General features: G+C 37.4%; 1 protein-coding gene across 2 annotated transcripts in view; it reads right to left on the reverse strand.

Moving 5' to 3' along the window:
• The window catches only part of LOC311305984 (protocadherin-15-like), a 228,887-nt gene that overhangs the window by 196,715 nt on the left and 11,826 nt on the right, over positions 1–20,346 (reverse strand). For both annotated transcript variants that reach the window (XM_084434059.1, XM_084434058.1), the window contains exons 2-4: positions 16,706–16,820; positions 1,783–1,797; positions 1,372–1,437 (exon numbers count right to left, since the gene is read on the reverse strand). In XM_084434059.1, coding sequence (XP_084290185.1) covers positions 1,372–1,437; positions 1,783–1,797; positions 16,706–16,802 — 178 coding nt within the window. In that variant the 5' untranslated portion in view covers positions 16,803–16,820. The remainder of the gene's footprint in view (positions 1–1,371; positions 1,438–1,782; positions 1,798–16,705; positions 16,821–20,346) is intronic.

Genomic DNA, 20,346 nt, shown 5'->3' on the forward strand with positions numbered 1-20,346 from the left:
TATCACACCTGTAAGCTGTCAATTTTCTATTGCACCTCAGAATTTGAGCACACAGAACAGAGAGCAGATGTAGAGAAAATGAAAAGACAGTACTTGAAAAGGCCCATCAAAGAAGCAACGTACTGTACACCATCTGTGCATCTGCACCCTGGTGAGGTGCACCATGGGAGGTCTAAGATAAGTGTGAAGAACAAAAATTGCTTTCATCAGTGCAACATACACATCATTTTGTCCAAATGTTCTCCAGTGGATCGGAGCAAATCTGTTCACATTAATCACTGTCAATTAGCGCGTATAGAAGGGAAACTGCACAGGAGAGTTGCGCCACTTTTGTACACTGTATACAAAAATAAAGTCATTTAAGTCGGTTTTTTTTTTTTTTTTCTGCACAAGCACACCTCTTTTATATGTAAAAGATCATTACCACAAAATAATGGCAAGAAAACAGGTCTTCGTTTAGAGTTGTCCTTGCATGATCAGTGTATTCACAACCAAATGACTCTTTTGAACCAGTTTGTTTTAGTGTTTATAAGCGCAGCGCTGCTTTGTGTATAGCAATAACCAAGGAAATGCTATTTCGCTACTGTTCCATAAGTGCCACCTACTGTCAGATTTGCATTTTCATTCAGTACTTTCAGCTGTTTTTATTTTGAGCAGGTAGCCTATGTTTTATATTGCATAATTTCAAAAAAAGCTAATGTCAGAGCTTCTTTAAATCTAGAAATGATACCATCTAATTTAAAACAAAAACAACTCATGCTACATGTGTGTAGCATATTTGCTTGGATCTTGATTAAAATGCGATGGTTGCCTCTCATTTAAGACCAGATTGGTCTGTAAAAGTGCAAACAGACTAATAAATTAGCTTTAAGAAAAAAAAGAAAAAACAATCATCAACTGGTAACGGAATCGGCCCATTTTCTTGTAAAAAATCAAAATTGGCCTTGAAAAATCATGATTGGTGCATTCCTAAATTTAACCAAACTAAATCAAATTCAAATCGAATAAAGAGCTTGCAAACCAGAATCCTCCACAACCCAGCATTAGACCTGCATGATCGGGAATTGCACCATTCAAATTGCATTCAGCCCATTTTTATGAACATGTTTGTGTTATTACCATATTGGCATAATTCCTTTCGTGAATCAGCAACAAAACAACAACAACATGCCGCACTGACTGGGCACAATTCATTTTTAGTGAATTGTCCATCACAGATAATCTGAGCCAAACCAAAAATTGGCAGACTTGAATTTCATGACTAAATTTAAGTGCTGTTAAGAATTCTGACCACACATCTTCAAACTCACTGACCTTCATTTTAGTTTCATGAAATGCTGCTTAAAAAAGAAACCACTAATATGGACTTACCATTAGGGCTCTCCTCATCTATGGCTACAATGGTGGCAGGTGGGCCTGTTCTGGAGAGCTTGCACTCTGAAAAGCAAGGACACAGAGTAAATGGAAATAAGGAATGGAAAAAAGAGACATCAGAATTTTATCCAGTCTAGACCTCGATGTAACTCATACTAAACAAGACATTTCAATTTCAGCTCACATTAAGTCACACAACCCACACATAAAAAAAAGATCTATGAGTACTGTAACCTATCCACCACTGCGACCGCGGGACCACTAGTCAAAGATAGATTTACAAAATGATATCTTTATGTGTATAGAGAGAGCTGTTACCACTGGGGTTGTGAAGGGTTAATAGAGGTGTGCTCTCATGCCCGATGAGAGAACAAAAGAGTAACAGAAAGATAAGATACATTGTCTTACCCTCATACTGCCAGTCTGGAGTTACAGATAGTGTCATCGGCAGAGAGCAGGAGAAGGATGGAGTGACAGAAAGGTGGGGAAAGAGAAGAAAAAAAGAGAAAGAAGCACAAAATCAAATTTTCATCCAATGCTCATGAGATAAGACAGAGAAAATAACCAAAGAGTAGAGACATATACATGGAGAATTTTAGAAGACAAGCAGTGCAAGTGGTGTTCATTTGAGTACATTTATTTTCTAATGGACCTCAAGGTGATCATGATTTTATTTTATTTATTTTCAGAAAAAAATATAGTAAGTGGACCACAAACTTTCCCTTTTTTTTTCTTTTTTTTTTTTGCAAAAACATAACACTACATATAATTCACTGCAGTTTCTAGCTGAAATAAACACTAGTGGCAGTAAAACACCAACAACTTTTATTCATTTTCACACAAATTATGATTAAAGGGGCAGATTATCAATTCATAAAGAATTATTTTCAAATTCAATAGAGCATTAATCTTTTAGCACTTAACCAACATTTAATTTCCAAACTACTGCAATGTGTACACCAACCAAATTAATAAAATATTACCAGATCCGTCAAGTTAATAATATGTTTTGAAAATACTGAACATGCATGCCACTCCCTGGACATTTTACTTTGAAAATGTCACAAACATAACCAGAAATTTCACAAAACATTTCCCTTTTCTAGAAATGTTGCACATTTCCAGTGAGCCTGGGTTGCTAAAATCAAAGGGAAATTAAATGAATGTTAGTCTAGCCTAAATCCAAGCCCATTAAACAAAACTAATTACAAACTTAAAACCCAGTTGGTGGTAAACACATTTGATTCAATACCAACAAAAATGTTGATCCAGGAACATGGCCTAATTGGCAAGACTATTGTCACAATCACAAATGACCTGGACCATGAGTTGGCCAATTAGGGCAAATTGTACCTAGATCAATATCTTCAAGTTTTCCTGGAACAGCAATACTTTCATACTAATAAAGCCCTTAACCACACAGTATACACGCCTCCATCTAACCTTAACCATTACCTTGAAGTCTAAAAACCGATGAAAATATAGAGTTGATAAGAATGACTTTTTTGAATCTCAACCCCAGCCTTAAACCTTGCCTTAAACTCTGGTTGATAAGACTAACAAGAGCCCCAACCACAACCTTAACGTTAACCCTAAAATCAAATCACAGATTGATAAGAATGTTCAATGCAATTCAATTCAAATTGATTTGTATAGCGCTTTTCACAATGCATATTGTTTCAAAGCAGCTTTACAGAAAATGCATGTGTCTACATTACAATTAAGAGTGATCTGTTATCAGAGGTGTGCATATACAAATCACACAGTTGGCTAATAATATATGAATTTAAACAATGTATTAATTTATGGCAGAAACATTGAGCTCTTCACAGGTGTTGGGGCATCTGAAGTCTTCATAAGAAAGGGATCCAAAATGGAGCTGACACTCTCTCTAGTTACCTAGTCTAGTTGTTCTTCACACTCCAACCCGCAAATGGTTAACGTAATTTTGTTCCATGACCAACAAGGATGATGATCCTAAACATGTCCCATTTGTCCAAATCGCTGTACAGCTTGACAGCAAAATGGGCTGCAAACAGTTTGAGTCCGATGCAATTTCTACATCAGTGCTACATGTATTAAGAACAACAAAGAGATGATTGACATACATATAATTGTTCCTGACAGTATAGCGATTGCATTTTTCAAAGCCATTGCCTTGCCATTAGCAAATGTTCTTCAGACATGTCACCTCTTGAAGTTACAAGAGAGACATTGGAAACCTTCAAATTTTGTACAGTCCACTTTTGAATTTTGCAGTCAAAAGAAACGGCAAAAAAAAAAAAAAAAAAAAAAGGGGGCTGCTTTTAAACAGGAAAAGCAACAAGATGTTTACCAAGGCATCTCCTAAATCCACAACTTCTAATCATCAAAGTATCTCTTAAATCCTCAATTTCTAACTTCTAACCTTGTACCATCCAACTAATTCTACTTTAAGCTTCAACTGCATTTTTCTCCTGCGTGCTTTATTTCGCCGCAGCAGTGCAGAATCTGACTATCCCGCTCTCTTGATTTACAGTGGCAAGCAATGAGACAGTGCTACGCTGCAGTCCTTGAGTGACTGATTTGATTAACATGCTCCTTCACGGTAGGCAAGACCAGATCTACGACTGCTGTTGCTCGCTGTTGCTAGCGGGAGGAATCCGGTCTCAACTCGCTGGCTTTTCTCCACCGGTCTCTCCTCCTTACGTACCCTTATCCGAAAATTAATGGCAAGTTATGAGAAGAAGACAGTAGACTATAAATCATACAAAATCGACACCATGAATTCTGCAACACAGATCAGTGATTATGAACAAAATGGGTTTTCTTCAGGGGCGCTAAACCGCGCTTCATTCACAAAAGAGGACAAGTAGGAAATTAACTGTCCCGTTACGCAAAGGTTAATAGTCTGAAGAGCAAATGAAGGTCAAGTCTACAGTAAAAGTTCCTGGGATTGGTTTGCTGTGTTGTGACGACGACCGTTTGCATCGGTGCTTGTGTCTCCAAGTCCTGTCTCTGGCCTGCCGCTCATGAATTAGAGATTGATAGCATTTGTGTGGCGTTACCTAACATCAGAAGTGCTGACACATTAAACCGAGGCAAGCTGGGCTCTCTTAGCAACTAGGCCTATGATGGCGAGCAGGGTTTCAAAGGAAAGACAGACTATCTTGTGTTCCCATTAAAGATTCATGGCTGTGGGGCCCTTTTATACTGAGCAAAGGAAAAGCATGACTCAGGCAGAAGCATAGGTATCATTGATGAACTTGGGACAAATTGGGTTCTAAGTAGCACCCTAGACCAATAAGCTTTTATTGTCTTTCTTTTAGCCTAAGACGTGACCTACATTTATCTCAGCTTCAGCTGAGGTGAGAACCACAGTATAGAGTTTCTGTAGTCTCTGAGGCCAAGTCTACGCTAATCCGGATGCATTTGAAAACACATCTTTTTCTTTATGTTTTGACCTTCGGTCCACACTTAGATGGCGTTTTTGTCCTGTGAAAAACTACGCTTTTTGAAGACAAGTGGATAAAATTGCTTCGTAATGTGGAGTGTTAACAGAGGTAGTTGAAAATAACGATGCATGTTTAGTCATGTGACACATATTGTACAGATCAATGCGATTGTCTCATTTCGGAGGCTGCGTCCCCTGGAGGTCACATTTGTCGACATAACGGATGTCTTATTTCAGAACAGTAATCATCATAATTGATATAATAATAATAATAATAATTCGTTACATTTATATAGCGCTTTTTCTGAGACCTCAAAGCGCTTTACATAGATGGGGGAATCTCCTCAACCACCGCCAATGTGCAGCATCCACTTGGATGATGCGACGGCAGCCATATTGCGCCAGAACGCCCACCACACACCAGCTTACTGGTGGAGAGGAGACAGTGATGAAGCCAATCAGTATATGGGGATGATTAGGAGGCCATGATGGACAGAGGCCAAGGGGCAAATTTGGCCAGGATGCCGGGGTTACACCCCTACTCTTTTTCGAAGGACATCCTGGGATTTTTAATGACCACAGAGAGTCAGAACCTCGGTTTAACGTCTCATCCGAAGGACGTGCTCTTTTGGCAGTATAGTGTCCCCGTCACTATACTGGGGCATTAGGACCCACACAGACCACAGGGTGAGCACCCCCTGCTGGCCTCACTAACACCTCTTCCAGTATGTGCCATTCACTGTCTCAGACTGCTAAAGATATGTTACTTTGTACAGTCTTTAAATTATATTCCTGCAAAAATGATAGAAAATGTACTCGCAGTTGATGTCCGATGGCATATCATGAGGCCAATTGCGTTTCAGACAAAATAATGAGTGCCTATTCAGTGCGACCTGAACGCACCAGGTGAGAGATTTTGCTAATAAAATGATCTTGTCATAAGAACAGAGTGAGAACTTTATTATGTCTGGTCTGTCATCATTTAATCAGATGATTAAAGCATCTTCCAATGTTTCAGTGTGGGCGGGAAACTTTTGGAAAATGCTTGAAAACGCTAGTATGGATGGAGAGCGTTTTGAAACAAAAACTCCATTCTCAAATCTATCTGGATTTGTGTTGTGTATAGCCTGAAGTTAGTAAACAAATATGGCACTGTTAAAGAGAGAGTTCACCCAAAAATGTTTATTTTGTCATCATTTACTCAACTAAATATGGCTTTGGAACAACATGATGGTCTGTCTTTTGTCGACCTTTTGTATTTTGTCGACCGAAAAAAGAGGTTGTCAGGATGTTCTGGCAGCTCTTTTTCATATAACAATAGGTGTTGTCCATAGGTAATCCATACCAGGGTTATAATAGTTAACTGAAACTACAAACATAAAAAAAAAAAACATTTTCAGTATTTGAAATGCGAATAAATATAAAAATATAAAATATAAAAATAAAAAAATGCAACAATTCAATTCAAACTAAATAATTAGCATTTAGTTTAACTTGATGTACTAAATTAACTTTTACTAAATATTTTTTAAAAACTATTAAAAATGACTAAAACGCACAACAAAATGACAAAAAAAATTTAACTAAAATTAAAATAGAAATAGAAAAATAAATCAAATTCAAATATAAATGAAATAAAAATAATATGTCAATGATACTAAAATAGCACTGGTCCATACAACTAGTGCACTATATTCCAACTTTTCTGAAATCATTCCAATTCTACATCTCAGCTTTGCGTGAGGAACATTTGAGTCATTATTAGATAATCTCTTTGCCATTTATGAAGCTTTATAGCCCATGGTCACACTTCACTGTATGGAAAAGAGCAGTTGATCCACTCAACAACAACAACAACAAAAAAGTATTTGATTGATTGATTATGAGGGTGAGTAAATGTCAGATTTGTAATTTTGGGTGAAGCATTCTTTAAATGTATGGCACCAGGTTTCACTGCAAAATCAAAGGTGTAAAATCAAGACGGTGAGAGTCGGTCTTACAAATGCCTTAGATAACACACCTCTGAAAACTTGGAGTGGAGCCAATGGGAGTAATCACAGAAAAAATTTTTAAACAAATAATCAATACTCAGCAACAAGCCAGCAGACAGGAAGGAAAGGATGAGGACAGGAAGGATGCAGTGAGATACAGGCAGATGAAGAAGTTGGATAAAATATTATTTTATTTTGTTAAATCAATGAAGAACAATTTTAAATGATGACAATCAACTATTAATAATTGAGTACAATGTTGAAGTAAAAAGAAAGAATTTGCCTAAATTGGATTGCCTAAATTGCCTATCTAAATCATTCATCTTTGCCAGAAGAGAACACAAAAGAAGGGCCCTTGTAGCAGTGAGCTAGAAGAGTAGAGTAGAGAAACAAGAGCAACGAACATATACAGTGTGTTTTGCTCTGATAAGAAAAGGTCAAACGAATGATCCATTGTGTCACAGTGCGATATTTACAGCAGGTCGTCGTGACGGTTCGTCGTGACTGTTGCAAATATAAACGAACATAGATATATGAAGTGTGGTTTAGAACAAAGACAGCAAAGCTAGCACTTTTCAAATACCATATCTTACGGAAAAGAGACCTAGTACATCAAGCACACCTGGTACCGTAAATTACTAATTCTGAAAAACATTATCGCTCAGGCAGTAGTTGGAAAGTGTCCAATATCTGACAAAACACGAGTACCAAAATATCTCTTAACATATAGGAACATGTAAATACAACAAGCTAATTCTTGAATGACACTACATTGAATAAAATGGATAGAGTAAAAGATCAACATAAATGAGTGAATACTTAAATACTTTAAGGTTCATTTATGAGGTATGAATACATGGATACATGTACCGTTGTTTGACTATGGTGATGTGTATAGGAATGCACGTAAAGGTGTTCTAGAACGATTAGATTTGTTATATCATGCAGCTTTTAGACCGATTATTACTAATGCACCTTATAGAGCGCATTACTGTGAACCGTATTCCCTTTTAAATTGGACGTCATTACATATTAGACGGGAAATACACTGGTATATTTTTATTTATAAAGTCCTATTCGGTTTGTTACCCAAATATCTACGAGAGTTGCTGCAACCTCACATTAGTACGTATTCAACCAGATCATCTAATCATATTCTTTTAATTATCCCTATAAGAAAACTGTTTATGGTCGTTCCGCTTTTGGTTTTGCTGCTCCAAATGATTGGAATGTGCTACAAAAGTAATTAAAATTAGAGACATATATTTCAATCTCTGCATTTAAAAAAAATCAATGTTTTTATTACAGCCTGTAAATGGTTTAAATGAATGTATATGTGTGTGTATGGTAATGTATGTTTGTACGACTTTCAGGAGATTTAAACTCTCCTGCCAAGCTGTTGTTGAAAATAAGAACTTGTTCTTAAGTGACTTATCTGGTTAAATAAAGATTAGTAATAATAATAATAATAATAATTGTCAGATTTTTTTGCCCTTATTAGTAAAAAACTGTAATCGAAACCGAAAACACTGTAATATCTAAACTTAAGTTAACACCATATTTGCCATTTCCCTCTTCTGCAGTATAAAATGTAAATAAACATTAAAGACATGCGTGAAACTTTGGTACATAAAATCTTCCATGATGCATCTGAGACTGCTCTGATCTAACAGGTTAAAGGCAGTTCTGAATGCAAAAGGGGGTCCAACCTGTTACTAGCAAGGTGTACTTATTAAAGTGGCCAGTGAGTGTAATGAATAATACTTTTTTGTTTTTGTTTTTTTTATGATGGATTTTCGTATTTCAGGATTGGCACAATGGTAAAATCGATCCATAAATGGCACTTGAAAAGGTGCAAGATGATGAAATTATGGTAAAAAGAATCCAGTTTCAATGTTACCTTCATGTGACAAAATAAGTAAATTAATAAAAATTAATAAAAAACAACCCATGAGAAATAAAAGTGCTCAAAATATAATAAACATGCTTTCATATTCTCATATATTCACTGATACAACGCTACACAGTTTGTTTTTTGCATAGTCACGGTTTCATATGCATTGCTTGTAGAAAACATTAGTCTCTGCAGAAACCATAATGACTTGGCATGACAGTAAGATAGATGCTAATTTCATGCAGATTGTGATGTAGAAAATTTGCACAATGCATCTCCAGCTTGTCTAAACGCAACTAGATTCTCTTCTCACGCACACTATATACTGTCACATTGGATGCCACTGGAACGCAGATGTCTAATTCCTAGTGTTTTATTGATGTAGCACACTGATATGAAATCAGAGGAACTCTCTATATTGATCTTTCTCCCCAATTTCTCTTGAACACACTCTATATGTTATTGTTGGAGACAATTAGACAATTTTTTTTTTTTTTTTTTTTTACCTAGAGTATTGACTAAAATATAACCCAAAAATATAATTTTTTCCCAATTATTTAACACAAAATAATATTAGTTTAAAAAAAAAAAATTTCACATAGCTCTATTCAACAGTAGTTCATAGTTACCATAGCCATTGACAGAAATTCACAAAAGTAGTATAAATAATGGCTGAGTTATTTTCAAGTTTTCTGAAATCATAAAACAGCTTTGTACAACTCCATTAAACTGTCAGTTCTTTAATAGCTGAATACTAAATGAACCCCCATATAAACAGTTTGATCCAGTTCAAATGGAAAGTAACTATAAGGTAAGATGGACTCCTCCCCTGGTGGTTTTGGAAGCTGTATGATTTTTGAAATCTTAATGCTACACCAAGCAGTGACATTCTGGAGAATTATGGGTTGCCAACTTTATGGCAACAGGGGGCATTCTTCTGTTCCATGATGACATTTTATCCGTGCACAAAGTCCATATAGAAATAGTTTACTCTTTGTCCTCACAGATATGATTGGAAAAGCCAAACTACAACTGGAATTGTCCATATAGTGTACCACGAAGCCACTCATTTAACCTACAGTAAGTATGTCTGGGTTGAAGACCATTTGACCTCCAGGTTTATTAATAAGGTCTAAACAAGGTCTGTAAGATCTACCATATTTCCCACAGGTAATATATATACCTTATATTTTGGGAAATATGGTAGATTTTACAGACCCTGTTTACACCAGGTATTTTGGTCGATCCGCCATTGCGTAATCCGTCTCTTTTGTCCACTTTCGACCCCTTCGGTCCTGATTTCTTTGAGGGGAGAGTGTATGGGTGGGTAAATGTATGGGCTTTTTCAGATCTTTCAATCTAATGGATGAAATAAGCTCACATAAATTCCATAAGAATGCAACAGGGCATGAATGAAAAAAAACGAAGCTTTCATTTCTGCTCTGATAGCCATAAGACCACGGCAAACTCAGTGAGTGCGTGTTAGAAATCAGGAATGATGAGAGAACATTGCGCTTGGTACGTTTTTCGTCTTCAAGCCAAACTTAGGTCTTCAGCCAACAAATTTTAAATCCCTTCTAGAGCACTTCCTAAAATGTTTATGCATTTAAGTCAGTAGGCAGAGAGCAGGCGCCTGCTATTTTGTGGCTGTTCGAACACATTCGACCACACGAGCGTTCACACTACGAAAGCAATCCGGTCGAATGTGTTTTCGACTACCTCTGAAAGTGGTCGAAGGTGGACAAGGTCAAAGCGTTTTATAACCCGTTTACACCTGTATTTAGTGTTGTCCACTTGTGATCGGACTGACAAAAATGCTTCTTAATACCAGGTGTAAACTAGCCTGGGTTTCCCCATGCTGCCTTGAGCGCAGCGCAATTTTATTCACGCTGCTAGGCAGTCTGGATACCATGGACAAGATTTTCACCTCAGCTAGGGAACCAATCACAGAACGGGGAGGGAGCAGCAAGACGATGACGACATCTATGCGACACACCGAAGCAGTTTGTTTATATCTATGGATCAAACATGACAGACGTAAAAATATATGCATATTTTTAGGAACACATCTACAAAAATATGCCTGTATTTCAAGTTGATAAAATAATTTAAAATCCACGTCAGTTTATTTGTGCCGACGCGCCACGCCCTCCCGGGACCTATAACGTTACCTAGGCTACTTTGTACTTTCACTTTTAAAAATTCATCATAACCGCGCGCGCGATCTGCAGTCGTCGAGATGGATGCTGAGGAGTTATAGTTATAAAAGAATATAGTGGAGATTGTAAAGTTGTCAAAAATACGTCATCAAAAATCAAGTCCAGTGTGTGGGAGAAATTTGGAGTTATCTGAAGAAAATGAAGGCTTTGCTGCAAACATTTTCGTGTTGGATAGCACGCAGAAACTGTGGTAAGAAAGTAGTTCTATCGATTGGTATTTTTCAGATTTAACACTGTTAAGTATATGTGGTGTGCAGGGCGTGTTTGAACCCAAAATGGTCAGATGTAGGCTAGACGAAATTGCGTGGCATATAGTGTTGTAGCCACGTCTGTTCGACTGGTAAAATGTTATAAGGCTACTCAGTTTTGTGGTAACGTTAGCCATGTTCTTCATGTACCGGCCTTTTGAAAGCTTCGGCTGAAGTTGTCCTTGTGTTAATTGTCGTGTAATAACTTCTGTATGACCTGGCAGCAATAAACATTTTTGTAAGTGTGTCTATAATGTGATAGTCTAACTGATTTTATTTCGGGTGCGGGTCGGGTGTCGGTTCTATTTTAAGCGGGTCGGGTGCAGATTTTAATTAGTGCTGCTGTGGGAAAATGGGTCGGGTGCGGTTTTAAGCACTGCGGGTACGGGCGGGTGCGGATTTACAAAATCGGACCCGTGCAGGACTCTGGTGTACACATAAATCTCTGACCCATCGTCGTCTTCTTCGTTGAATATCTGTCGCTCTACATACGTCATCTGGTATAATTGAAGCGATTGGCTATGAGCTACGTACAGGCGCATTTGATAGACATTTGTAGCGCCCAATAAACGGCTCTGGGCATTCGTAAACCACGCCTCAAATACGAGAAAATGCACATGTGGTTCCCAGACCACGTCTCAAAGAGAAAGAGGTCTGACGTTAGCCAGGCTAGGTGTAAACAGGGCCACAGCTTTTGCTGTTTTTTTGTTGCTTAAGTAAAATGGAGCTGCATTCCAATAGATGCCAAAACTCATTCAGTTTGATGGCAGCTTTAAGACAAAACCAACAGAGAGGATAATTTACTGTGAGACTCTACTTGTCAATGACTTTATCTCTCAAACTGTCTCTGCTGTGGTTCCTGTCCTTTACATGGAGGTCTAGAGAGAGCTATCCCTAAGCATTCCCATTCATCTCGATGGCAGTAGCTTGCCTGATATATTATTTATGATTGTCCATTGAGAAAAACATTTTTTAGAACAGTGTGTGTAGTTGTAGCTGCTAACTGGCCACTGCTAACCAGCTAAACCTTGTCCTTTTGGTCCACTAAGTTTTGATACTATTAGATATTGTATGTTATCTGGTGTATTTTTACCCCTGCGGACTTGAACTGAACAGCTGACACTTCCCATATTGCAGTGTGCGAGAATACAATTACACAATCACTTGAACCAAGACCACTAGAGTTCGGCGGTCCAGCTTCCCAGGTGGTTTGTCTTTCGCCCCCGAAGTTTCAGATGCACCCGCTCCATTCAGGGACATGGTTCTGCCAGAGTAGGTCAGCTAGGCACGGTGTCCACTGAATGCTAACTAAGGACAAGGCCGAGATTCATTCCAAGAAATATAATCTCATCCATTTTTCATCAGGCTGTATGAATTCGCAGCTCAGACATGCTTCATTGCTAAACATTTCAGTGGTCATTAGAATTGCAATAATGTTTCCCTTCAGGGACGCCACGCGGTGTGAGTCAACACTTTTATATTGTATCAGGTCAGAGCTGTTCATAATGCATAATACACTGCAGGCCCATTGGAGTTGATGATGATTTCTCCACTCAAAAGAGGTCAGTCCTCATTTAAAGACTTAAAAGTAATTTAAAGTAAATTTGGCTTGTGGATTAAAGTTATGGGATACATAATGAGCAAAAACCAGACAGTTATTGTACGTGTGTCATCACTGCAATTCCCTCCTCGTCTTCCTTCCAATCATTGCGTCCTGGCATGCATTAACACCCGGAACAGTTTCAATTAAAATTTTAAAACACTCATGCAAACTTTTGTACTTTCAAATTCAAAACAAATTAAATTGATTGGAAGTTTTTTGCTGAGTGCTCATCTTCACACTTATTTTCTGGCAAGAGCAGTGACTTACTGTAAGCACAAGGGCAGATTGATGTATAGGAGACGTGAAAAGGACCGATCAGCAGACAGTAGTGAATGGCTCCCCGTGGAGACATCCATCCCACTCAGAAGGTAGAAGTTCAGAACTTTGACCTTAGCTGTGATGGATGTGTCCCGCTGGACAACCATCCATGTGCTGCAGTGTGTTGACGTGGATGTCATTCCTGCACTGCACTGTCCTTTTATTTTTCTAGAGATTCTTCATAGAAACCCTGGGGCAGTAAAACCATATACCACAGATACTCAAATTGCACAGCTCAGGGGTCACTTTCAGAAAATGCAGGGTGTTCAGGGGCCAGTGAACAAAATGACCTGGTAAAAGAAGTATATTTTAGATCTATCTATCTATCTATCTATCTATCTATCTATCTATCTATCTATCTATCTATCTATCTATCTATCTATCTATCATAGAATTCTATTCTGTTATAAAAATGGAAAATACTCAACAAATTCACTATAATTCATTTTTATCGTCCAGAACAGCAATATTCCATAGTAATTGGATGGAGTGTTTTAGCAATCGTTCCATTTTTGTGTTAAATTGTCTTTTTTGCTATCAAGCTTTTGACATTTGTGTGCTATTTTCTTGCAGTCTGTCACTATGCACAAATCACTGATTACAGTATTTGCATTTCCTAATGCTTTGCTTTACAATTATTAAAAGGGGAATAATAATTGTGAAACCTTTTGTAAATGCATCTAATTACACAGTTGTAAAATATACTAAGGGGAAATTAAACACTTCACATTATGAATTGTTGGGATGTAACCAGCTTTGCTGATTATAAAGGGAGTGTTCATGTGTATTGTTGACCCAGAAACTGCTAATAAATTCTCAAAACATGTCGAAATTGTGGTGGGGGGGATGTACTTTGAGTATACCTGCCATATACTGTTCAGTTATTATCTTCTGTTTTCTTTTAATAATCTAGACTTTTGCATGTCTTATGGCTTGCTTGGACCTTGGATATTATTTGCATTGTTTTTTTTGTTTGTTTTTTTAAACACATTTAAATAGATGTATTGCCTCCCTGTAGAGCCATAAATTCCATACAAACAAACCTAAAATAATATGTCATACTACCTTCTGTACAACATTCACAAACAAAACACTCCAGATGAATTATCCATAATCATAGTTATTCAGACAGGCTAAACACTTCAAAAAAAAAAAAAAAAAAAAAAAAAAAAAAAAAAATGCTTTTCTTACTTAGTATTTTTGTCTTGTTTCCAGGTCAAGTATCTAAAGATTTTTAATCAAGTTGCATTTACTAGACAAATAAAATGTCTTGTTTTCTAAAAAAAAAAAAAAAAAAAAAATGAAGAGAGTTTTTGCTTAAAACAAGCTAAATTATCTGCCAATAGGTTAAGAGAATCAACCATGTTTCCGTTTGAATTAAGATTATTTTTCTTACACCATTGGCAGATAATTTTACTTGTTTAAAAAAAAATAAAAAATAAAAAACCTAATTTTGATTCATTGATTTTTAATTATTATTATTTTTGCTTGCATTTTTTTACAAAAATGGCAAAATTGGTTTATCTTTCCCACCAAAATAAAATGGTTAAATTCAAACAGCTTTAATCCATGCTGTCTGCCACATGTACAGTAATTAGCTTCTCTAAGATGTTTCTTCAAAGAAAACCATTCCCGTCATTAAAAACCATACCACCCAGACAGTGTCACATGTATGATGATCAATAAGATGATTCAATCAGTAACGAGATGGGTTGACTTCTGTAATCACAGCATGAGTAATTAATTCTTAATGGCATAGATTCAACAAGGTGCTGGAAACATTCCTCAGAGATTTTGGTCCCTATAGATTTGTTGGCTGCACATCCATGATGTGGATCTCCAGTTCCACTACATCCAAAAGGTGCTCTATTGGACTGTGATCTGGTGACTGTGGAGGCCATTTGAGTATAGTGAACTCATTGTCATGTTCAAGGAACCAGTTTGAGATGATCTGAGTTTTGTGACACGGTGCGTTATCCTGCTAGAAGTAGCCATCAGAAGATGGATACACTGTAGACATAAAGGGATGGACATGGTCAGCAACAATACTCAGGTAGGCTGTAGCATTTAAATGATGCTCAGTTGGTACTAAGGGGCCCAAGTGTGCCAAGAAAATATCCCTCACACCATTTCACCACCACCAGCAGCCTGAACCGTTGATACAAGGCAGGATGGATCCATGCATGTATGTTGTCTACACCAAATTCTGACCCTACCTATCTGAATGTCACAGCAGTAATTGAGACTCACTAGACCAGGCAAGTTTTTCCAATCTTTAACTATCAAATTTTGGTGAGCCTGTGCGAAATGTAGCCTCTTTTTCCTGTTCGTAGCTGACAGGAGTGGGAGCCCATCTGCTTCAAGGTTCGATGTGTTGTGTGTTCAGAGATGCTCTTCTGGAGGCCTTGGTTAAAAAGTGGTTATTTGAGTGACTGTTGCCTTTCTATCAGCTCGAACCAGTCTGGCCATTCTCCTCTGACCTAATACCAGAATCTGGTATTAACAAGGCATTTTTGTCCATAGAACTGCCGCTCACTGGATATTTTCTCTTTTTCTGACCGTTCTCTGTGAACCCTAAAGATCATCCGAGTAGATCAGCAGTTTCTGAAATACTCAAACCAACCACACCACATTCAAAGTCATTTAAATCACCTTTCTTCCTCATTCTGATGCTCAGTTTGAACTTCAGCAGATTGTCTTGACCATGTCTACATGCATTGATTTTCTGCCATGTGATAGATATTTGAGTTAACGTGCAGTTGAAGAGCTGTAGTCTACCTAATAAAGAGTCCTGGGAATATATATATATATATATATATAATCTAAATCTAAGTGAAAGTATTATAGTATTAAATAAGAATTTTTATTGTGTGAAAATAGTTGATATAACTACAAATTATATCAGTACGACTGTCTGTAGTAGCTATGAAATTAAAAATACATTAAAAATAAAAATAACTATGAAATTAGCCTAAGGAAGTCATTTCCACCACCATCATTTTTACATCATCAAAAGAGCATATAGTTGGAAAAAATACTCATACTGTCAGGGTTTTTATTAAAGACTATTATTCATGAACTAAGGTTTAAAATGTTTCTTGTTTTAAAAACAATTACACAAAATTAAGCTTAAAATTATCATTTTATATCTGTAAATGTAAGGGCTCTGTTCCAAAACCTAGTGTGCTACATTGCTGTATACTGCTAAAATTGAACCTCGGAACCACACTGTTAATGCCAAAATTTTACAATAGCATTTCGCTATTACTTACTTACTGCTACTTTTCAGTAAGTATTTACATCTACGATCAACATTTCTCTCACATTGTATGCCATCTTAGATAATTTTTTTGACTGAGCTTAAAGCAAAGAATTCTTTGATTTTCTTCTTCTTCTCGAAGGATGCATGTGATGCTTCATTGGTTATCTCAGAAGACAGCATAATCATGCTGCCTACGTTTCAGAACATCAGGACTGTGCCTGTGTATGTGGGCAGCTCGCCAGCTTATGAAACAGAACTTATGAGTTTTGGAAAACACAGATATCATCATCTAAATTCAATTGCTCAGAAGCAGGAATACTGGAGATGCAAGATTTTGAGGAAACTTCATGAGGAAGAACTTACCTTCTGAATCTTGAGAATAGCTAGCAGCAGTGAGCAGAAGAACGCCAATGCCTATTCCCAACCACTTATAGAGCCACGACCTCTGGCGCATCTTCATGTATTACAGCATGCTCACCTGCCAACATAAAGAGACAGATTACGATCTCCTCTATGACTGAAGTGCTTCTTTCGCACTTCTTTCATGAGCTGCATAATGGCGCACCATTTAAGATGCATGAGTCATATGTCGTATAATTGGTACCCTTTAAATACGGTGCATTTCATAACAGACCTCAGGGATGTAAGAATTGAGAAATGCCTGGTTGAGGAACGACCACTCCCGAGAAGACAAAGGACCTTCCTGGAAATTAACATTTGACTCTCCCTTGAGAAACTAGCATCCCCGAGTCAATCACCTCCCCCATGCTGTCTCTCTCTCACGCTGAGATCACCAGATATTCACCCCAAAATCTATATGGTTTAGTGTGAATAATTATCATACAGTATTATACATGTTTGGTATCCTTTGAAATGTCTCAGTGCGACTGGTACAAATGTCTCATTCCCAAATAAGTAAACCAAAAGGTAATAAAGTTCTTAAGAGTTTAGAGATAACTTGCACATAGAGGAGGGGTGGCTCCTCCAGGCAAATGGCATTCTGCTCCCAAAAAGGTGTAAACTCTGAAAGCAAATTCCCACTGTTAGCCAATGTTTCCATGTGAAAGAAGTTTCTGCCTTGGTCTGAGTATTTAGGGAGATGCTGAAGAAGGCTTGTGGCGATTTGTAACTCACATTAGCCTGTGATGCGGAGTGTATGCAGCCACTCCGCATCATGTATTTTATCATGTTCGCATCTTCTCTCTTTATTACAGAGCATTTGATGTTTTGTATTTATTATCTTTGAACTAATTATGAAATTGGCATGATACATTTACCTGACATAATAAATTGTTACATTTGATATAATTTCCGACTGACTCTGAAATCATTTTCCCAAGTAGATTAAACGGATTCGTATTTTACCGCAAGTTCTGCGTCAGATTAGTGGCGACTAATATTTGGCACTAATTCAAGTGTACATGGTTTTGCAAAGACAAGAAGTGAACTTCCCTTTAGAACAGCAAATGCTGCTTGACCAATCTAAATTTGGGTGTGTCTTACCTCTGTTTTAATTTAATGTTACTTTAGATAAGTGTACGTGGGAAACCACGGCATGGCCAACCCGTTCTCATCGCAAGGCGTCATATACTGACGCTTTTGACATTTCGTCTACATCCAACGCACATGGCACCCTTTAGCGTCAATATGAGACGCAGAGAGATATGGGCCAGAAGGCGCCTCCTAGCGGTCTAACCCTAACCCTACCCCAGACCTAAACCTACCCATAACCGAACAAAGCTATCTGCGTCTCATATTGACGCTAAAGGGTGCCATGTGCGTTGGATGTAGACGAAATGTCAAAAGCGTCAGTATATGACGCCCTAGGATGAGAATGTGTTGGCATGGCCAATCAAAAGCTATTAGAGAAGTAATGTTGGTCAGCTTATATCTGTACTAGTGGCCATACCTCTACTGATGTAAACGTTACGTTAAATTCAAGTGTATGCAAGTCCATGATGGGGGCTATACCAAAGTATCTTTGATTGTGTAAGCGTGAATGCGACCAATCTCAGGTATATAGCAATTACCTCTGTTTAGTGACCGAAGCTGGCGAGCTTGTGATCGAGAGACCCGCGCTAAACAAGGCGTGAGGACCTCTGAGCGACATAGCTTCCTAATATGAACGGGTAAAATATAAGTAAAGAGTTAAATAGAAAAACCAAATGTATTGCTAAACTATTATATAATTGACCAATAACCAATTGGCAATCTAACCTAAATTCGAGGTCATGATAAAATGGACTCAGATATTAAATGGAGTCAGATAAAAGCTTAAATTAAATTAAATTACTTTGCGACACAGAAAGACAGTAACACGCAGACACCTTCACCCGTTCTATTGGAAACCTCCATTGGGCCTATTTAGACGGGCTTACAGGGGGATTCGGATGCCAAGTGACCGTTTGATTTTCATCTCTTTGACAAAATTATTTACCATTTCCCATAAAAAGCAATCCCAAGACTTTGAAGTTTACTCAAAGAACGTTCTAATTAATTCTGGCATCAAAACAGACAATGAAGCTGGCTGAGTCAATTTCCCCACCATAATTACTCGAGTCATTTTACATCATAAAAATAATAGAAAGTTTGGCTTTGGGGATGTTGCATCAAACTGAAATTCTCTGTAATAACAGCGGGCAGGAAGCATTTGCTGCACATATAACCTTTTCCTTTGAAGTGAGCAGAGAGATAGTGTTTATGATCCATGTGAGAGACATAACAATCCACAGCAACAAGTGCAGCTTTGAAGTCTGCAACATGTCTAAGGGGTCAAACAACTCCTTCCTGGAAAAGACTCAAAGACCAACCTGTCTTGGCAGGTCTGGATGCAAGGGAAAGATAAGCTTTGGTCCAAAGTCTATGTATTTATATTATGACTAATCAGAGGAGAGTCAGAAGTGATTCTTACAATGATACAAGTCTGTAACATCTGAAAGAATTTAGATAATGCAAGCAAATCAATAGTCATTATTTAGATAAGGCTTTAATGAATGACAACAGTGCTAAAAAATACTGATTATTGAGACACGGGACAAAATGGTGCCCTAATTTGAGATCATTACTTTTGAAAATATCACTTCCATTTTATCTGAAATGACAATGTTCTAAACAAGTGTACAATTTCACTTTATTATGTCTTTGTTTTATTGTATCCCCCTGTTTTACAAAGTTTCACAGCTGTGTTATAGCTCTTTGTAAAAACCATAATATATTTATGATTGATTTTTTTTTAAACTATAAATCAGTAAGCTCCTCTTCCTGTCATTCCAACAAAGTGGTGTAGGGATGACGAATGTTTGTAGGCCAAAACCTGTAAATGAGTTTAGAACCTCCTGTTCTATCGTCCTGAAGTCAATGTTTTTTTTTTAAAGGGTTTTGGTCCGATGCCTGAAATAAGGTCTGTGGTTAACACAAGCTCAAGATATGTTCACGTTTTATTCTTTTATACAACATACTTCAGTAATAACCCCCTTGTGATTTTTTTAAGCTTAACTTCACTAGTTCACACTTACAAATAAGTCAGATAGAATAAAAGCATATTTGGCGTGCTGTCCGAGGAGAGGGCTCCGGGCTCGGTATTCGGCCCGAACCCAGAGAACTCCCCCCGTATTCCTGGCTGTAAAAGATTGAGCCAAGAGTGAGGAGTCGGGGTGGTGGAGGGATGCTGGAAAACTGTCAAGGAATATTAGGTGAGTTGACAGAGTGGATATATATATATATATACTTCTTGCCATGCTGATTAGGGTAGACATAATTGTTTGATGACGAGTAGATTGGATTGATTATTTGAACGTGCTCCTCCCGAACTTTGTTTATAAAACATCATTTAAAGTCCCCCTCTAGTCAATAATTGTATACCTTAAAACTCATCTTTGATCACCAATCACCAAAATGACATATTTAAACGTTTTCCTTGAAAAAAAAGATCATGCCTTAAAATAGCTTGAATATATTGTTTAAATTTCATAATAAAATGGACAGACTTTTAAATCTGAGAACAA

The sequence above is a fragment of the Rutilus rutilus genome, assembly GCF_951802725.1.
Source record: "Rutilus rutilus genome assembly, chromosome: 16".
NCBI lineage: Eukaryota > Metazoa > Chordata > Actinopteri > Cypriniformes > Leuciscidae > Rutilus > Rutilus rutilus.